We start from the raw sequence: 5,755 nt of genomic DNA, 5'->3' as shown, positions 1-5,755 counted from the left end.
ATCAGAGACATTCTCGACTGCAGAATGCTCTGAAGTTGGTCACGTTAAATGACGATGTATTCTTACATCTCACCTGTATGCCATACCAGTGTCTCTACACTCTTTGGTTAAGAGGACAACCAACCCATATGGCCTACAGTGACCTATATTCAATAGAAGCTGTCGTCCTTATTAACAGCCCATCATTTGATCGTGAATAGTTTTAAGGACTAATCAATAAATCCTCTCTTTATCGAACCTAAATAGTCCTAAGGACTTCATCACAACAACGGAGTTCATTAGAAGATGAAAACTTAGGATGAAAATACCAAAAATATATTTTATTTATTAACAAATTAATTACAATACAAGGTTGCTCAACCGTCAAGAGGTTGACGATTGATTTTTGGGACATTTTCCAACAGGTGGGCCACAAGAACTTGATGCAGTCCACGCATCCGTCGTGGACCAATCTGGTCCATGCATGAAAAATCGAGGTGCATGGCCCTTATTTGCGCAATCTGACAGTTAGAAACACAATGATGCATGATTTTGTGCGATCCAAGGGTCAGGGAAGGTTATGGGAGAGATCCAATTGCTGAAAAGGTAGTTAGTCCTTTTGAAGTCCTACTTTCGATCCAAATTGAGATTTGGGCCCTTTATCAGGGGCAGATGGGCTGAGAGGCAGAGAGTGCCATGTGGAATAGAGAGTAGCAGCTAAGAGCACCTGAGAGATAGAGAACGGCCTGAGGTAGTAGCTTGGAGTAGCAGAAAACATTCAGGGATATCAAAGGACCCTAGTATGGTAGGTCTGATTCTTTTTTGGATTTTTATGAGAGCTTTTGTAAGGAGTGAGAGGTGAGAGCTTTTTGTTGAAAGCGATAGGTTTATGGGAGTTGAAAGTATGTGATCTCCTATTGTATTTATTTTTTTTCATAGTGAAGTCTTTGCATGTCCCATGAAGGTAGACTCTGATCTAATCCAAGTATTTGATTGTGTCTCTTTTATTTCTTATTTCTTTTTTTCTGTTGCAACAAATGGTACCAGATCTTCAACAAAAATATATATCTACTTTGTCTCTTTTATTTCTTATTTCTTTCTTTCTGCTGCAACAAATAGTATCAGATCTCCAACAGAAGCATATGTCTACCTTTGTCAATACCTGACTTGAACCTTTATATATGATGCACCCAGAGGGCCTCTGACTATTCTCACGTTCACACTAACACTCATTCTACTTATTATTTTCTCAAATCTCCATTGTTTCCCAAAATTCTTACTTGGTATAGGCATTAAGGAGCCCTCCACTGATCTTCGGTGTCTTCTCTCCTGTTTTCAGGTTGAACTCATAACTCCGAGCATATCTGTTAATTCTAGAAGACCAGTCTAAGAACAGCTAGCTGTCCAAGCAGGACTAGCCAATCACGGTTCATCAGCCCATCCAGTTTGGTCGGATCAAATTTTAGCAACAACATTAGCTATATAAAACAAATATAACTAATGGTAACAAATGAATATAAAATGGCAGTCAAAGAAAGAATAAAGCATGATGTTTTTTTTCATGAACAAGAGAAACGAGTTGGAATTCTCCCGGTTTGTTCCTGAATTTGACAGGGTATGTGCTCACACAGCTTGGTTGGGTGGTTTGTTAAACTTCTCTTCGACTCTTCCATTCATTCGACGCGCATGAGAGCCGGATGGTATCAGCCCAAACGCTACTACTCTTTTCAAAAGATTCCAAGCAACAATAATATACGTATTAAATTAAATTAAAGAAAGAAAGATTCGATACGACTCTCTCTCTCTCCAAGCTCTCTTTTTCCTTATTCTACGGAGGACCAGCCGAAAGTAACAGGTCTGTACACGTACGTAGCAAGAACTGGCCCATCCAGCTTTCTAATTAAAAGAGAAGGCAAGAACTACTGATGTCGAAGTTCATCTTCTCCAAATTGGGAAGCACGGCAAACTGGATCATCGGGGGCGGCCCACACGCGAGGGCCAGCGTGTCGCAAGAACCCCCAATGGGAATATGCCCTCTCAAGATGCTCTCGGTCACGAATCCGGTGCTATACCGCCACTCCTTGTTTCTCTTCACCTCGCCCACCACATACCACACTTTTAGCTGGTCTGGATGCTCCCGGGCCCAGCCATCCAGCTCATCTCTTAGCAATATGTCGTCCTCCGTCCGGTTCGCATAGACCAGGTGCATCTCGGTCCGGTCCTCCGGCTGGTCCCGCAGCACCGCTTGGATCACCTGATACACCGGTGTGATCCCCGTCCCGCCGGCGATCATTGCGAGCCTTCTCACAAATCTTGGCTTGCCGTTGATCAGGAAATTTCCTCGCCCAGAGTATTCGATGTGGCCCAAGGGTCCCTTGACATCAAGGATGGAGCCCACAGGAAGAGATTCCAGGTGCTGGGACATGAGCCCGCCATTGGGGAACTTCGGATTCTCACCCTTGAAGTAGATCTTGATGAGGAGTTCGAAATGACCGACCTCGTCCACGGGGCTAGTTGGGGTGTAAGGCCGCATGCAGAGCTTTCCGTCGATGGTGGCGCACAGGAATATGTGCTTCCCGACGGGGAGGCCCAGAACTTGGTCACTGGAGGGGAGTGCGAAGCGGAACAAGCGAACATCACGCGACACGATGGTCTTGGAGACAAGCCTGCAGGGTATCTTCTCTCGTGGATTGGTTAGAGCTTCAGTGGGGGTTCTTGAGGCCTCCCCGATGGTGGCGAGGTTGGAGAGACTGGAACCACCATGAACGGAGTTATCAGAGGAGTAGCCGGTGACGATTAGCTCGCCAATGCGGTAAGTGTCGATCATGGCCTTGGCCTTGTCGGAATGGATGGCATCGAACTCCTCCGTGCAGTCGGTGCCTGCATTGATGAGGATGCTGTCCGCACCACCAGGGTGATCTTTGATGAAGCCGGTGCAATCGTAGACATGGCCATGGACGACGATCCAAGAAGAGTCCTGGGATGAGTGTTTGCGGACTTCAGACATGGTATATTGTTTCTCAGAGGTATTCATGAATGGGGTGGAGATGCTCTTCTTGAGGGACTGTCCACCCTCAGTGGTCTCGAGGTGCTTCTGTCGGGCCATCCACCCACCTGATTGACTCCCAGGTTGGGTTGGGTGCTCGAACATGAGGCCGATCTCGCCCTTGTGAGGTCGGCATACATTCACCTTCACCCTGAACCAGCAGTTGTTCATCATGCCCTGCACCACCACCAGTACACGTCTTCACTGCTAGCTATTCAACATACTAATGAAATGAGTAATTGACGAACAGAACAGATTTCGTTGTTACCATGACGTTCCAGATTAACTTTTCTGGTTGGGTGTTGAGGGTCTCATCCCATGCTCGAACGGCTACTTCCTTGGCTCCAAGCAAATCCAGAACCTCCACTTCCATAGACCAGAAACACCAGCACCAATATTTACCATACTTGTTGGGCTTTTCCGGATGCTCAAGGGTACACACCAGCCACGTCTCCCCACCGTCTAATGTTATTTCCACTCTCGTCACTTTCTTACCGCCACCTGTTCGATCGATCAGATCTTAGTCAGTGACATCCATCAGAAGTTGCAACGTAACCGCAGCCAAAGTGACAGTGTAGTTCCCACAGCCCAGAAAAAAGAAGAAGAAAAAAAAAAAAAAAAAAAAAAAAAAGGAGGGGAGTGCACCAGCGTATCTCCTGGTTCAAGTTAAAGCCAAGTTACGTAGCTACACTGCCAGCTAGAAGTGCCTCCCAAAGGACGGAATAATGAAGTCGTGAGAGCCAAGATTCTACATATTGTCATGATATTTTTTAAAAAAGTTGTCTGGTGTATCTCCTGGGCAGTATAATTAATTAGTCCAACCGCCCTTAGAGAGTCAAGCAGTTTGAAAAGTCATAGAATTGCGACACGAAACGAAGTAATAATTGGGGTCCTTACGCAAGCTATACAGTGGAATAGAAATATCGAATACCACATATTGTGGCCTCTACCACTTTTATGATCTTGTTTCATTATTTTTATGCAATTAAAAGCTGATTAACATATCTCGGTCCTTCAGGAAAGAAACTAAAGTAGTCGACTCACCCGAGTATGCGTAGCCCTTCATGGTGTATGGCCTTTGCGTGGTTAATGAGTTGATGGGAAGGATCTCGTCGTGACCCGGTACGGTGATCACCGAGTTAATGTTCAGCTCGTTGATGATGTACTCAGGTTTATACCACCAAGCTTTTCAAACCAAAGAGTCCAAGAAACCATCAATTAGTCCTTTTCTAGATCAACAAGAGGGTGAGAAGAGAAAGAACTAGAAGAAATTTTCCCAGTTTAATTCAATTTAATACCTTCAGCGTTGGCGATCTCGGCATCAACATGGGAAGGGAGGACCCGGTTGTCCCGGTAATGGTAGTAGCTGTCGGACTCCTGAGGGGTGACAATGATCCGCTTGAGCCACTTCACCATCCGACCGCCGATGAACCCCGGTATGATCACCCGCACCGGGAAGCCGTGGTCCGGGGCGAGAAGCTCGCCGTTCTGCGTGTAGGCCAGCATAATATCCCTCGACGGGTCCATGGCCACCTCTCGCCGGAGGCTTGTCCCGTACTTGGAGCCGCCGCCGCCGGGGAGGTCCTCCGCCCCCTCGAAGCACACGTGGAAGGCGCCGTCCTTCCGGCCCATCACGCCGCACCGGCGCAGCACGTCCCGGAGCCGCGCGCCTCGCCACACCGAAGTGGAGACGGCGCCGGGGCCCCAGTTGAAGCCCACCGACTGGCGCACCATGTTCTGCTCCTTGCGCCGGTTCCCGGCGCAGACCAAGGTCACCGGGATCTCGAGTGGGGCGAAGTCGCGGACCAGCTCGTCCATGGTGAGCCGGGTGGGGCGCTTGACAAGGCCGGTGATGTCGATGGTCCACGTGTCCCAGTCGGCGCGGGGCACGGTGCCGTGGTTGCGGACGTAGTGGAGGGGGACCGGGGTGATGAAGCCGTGGTGCATAAGCCGGGCCAGCGGGGGCTCGCAGTTGAAAGGGTGCTTCCCGGTGAGGCGGATGAGAGAGGGGTTCCGCTCCACCCAGCTGTCCGACGTGCCCTCGTCCCGAGGATCGTAGATCGACGGCTCCACCTCCAGGTGGTTGCTAGCGACACCGTAGACGATTTTCCAGTCGGTGCCCTCCTCCTCCTCCTCGTCGGAGGAGGAGTTGTGGTAGGCCTTGTCGCGGCCATGCCGGTCGCCGGCGGGGGGAAGGGGGAGAAGGGGCGGGAAGCTGCAGCCCCGAACAGGCGAGTCGGAACGGTGGGTGTTCTGAAAGTTTTTGGGAACCGCACCCACCGGGCTGCCGAGGCCGCTGCCCGGATTGAGGCGGCCGAACTGCCGGTTGTCGACAGACGCCGCCATGGGCGGAGACTTTTGAGGATACGGAGAGATTTTGTCAAAAGGAAACGGTGAAAAAGGGAGTTGGATCTAATGTCCGACCTCTGGAGGTGAAGAGAGGAAGGCGTGGATTAATTTATACACACAAACGGCTGCGGCGTTAGGGAGATGCCAGCAATGACGTGTGGAGGCCGGGATGGGTGGGGCGCGGCTTAATATGAGCGAGCTGGGCCCGTCTTGAACATGCACCAAGCCCTGATCGAGCTCGGCTCGGGCTATAATAGTCGCTTCAGTTCGGCTTGGGCTATGATAGTCGCTTCAGTTCGGCTTGGGCTATGATAGTTTCGGCTCGTTACTAATCCAGCCAGCTCAAGTTTGCTATTAAGTCAAGCTTGGCAAGCATCCTCC

General features: G+C 49.6%; 1 protein-coding gene across 1 annotated transcript; it reads right to left on the bottom strand.

Annotated features, from left to right (window-relative positions):
* Positions 1-1,714: 1,714 nt before the first annotated feature.
* LOC105035363 (nitrate reductase [NADH] 1) lies at positions 1,715-5,482 on the bottom strand. The gene is made up of 4 exons (XM_010910909.3): positions 4,324-5,482; positions 4,070-4,210; positions 3,294-3,526; positions 1,715-3,202 (listed from the first exon to the last, which is right to left on the bottom strand). Exons 1-4 carry the CDS (start codon positions 5,369-5,371, stop codon positions 1,880-1,882), a joined length of 2,745 nt encoding a protein of 914 aa, XP_010909211.1. The 5' UTR covers positions 5,372-5,482; the 3' UTR covers positions 1,715-1,879.
* Positions 5,483-5,755: the final 273 nt, after the last annotated feature.

This window comes from Elaeis guineensis, chromosome 4 (assembly GCF_000442705.2).
Source record: "Elaeis guineensis isolate ETL-2024a chromosome 4, EG11, whole genome shotgun sequence".
NCBI lineage: Eukaryota > Viridiplantae > Streptophyta > Magnoliopsida > Arecales > Arecaceae > Elaeis > Elaeis guineensis.
Note: the sequence above shows the minus strand (reverse complement) of the source record. Positions and strands in the feature narration are given on the sequence as shown.

Coding starts and splice junctions, on each gene's coding strand:
- LOC105035363 (XM_010910909.3), bottom strand. CDS start 5,371: ATGGCGGCGTCTGTCGACAACCGGCAGTTCGGCCGCCTCAATCCGGGC. Junction 4,211..4,323: donor CGAGATCGCCAACGCTGAAG/GTATTAAATTGA, acceptor TGGTTTGAAAAG/CTTGGTGGTATAAACCTGAG. Junction 3,527..4,069: donor GAAGGGCTACGCATACTCGG/GTGAGTCGACTA, acceptor TCGATCGAACAG/GTGGCGGTAAGAAAGTGACG.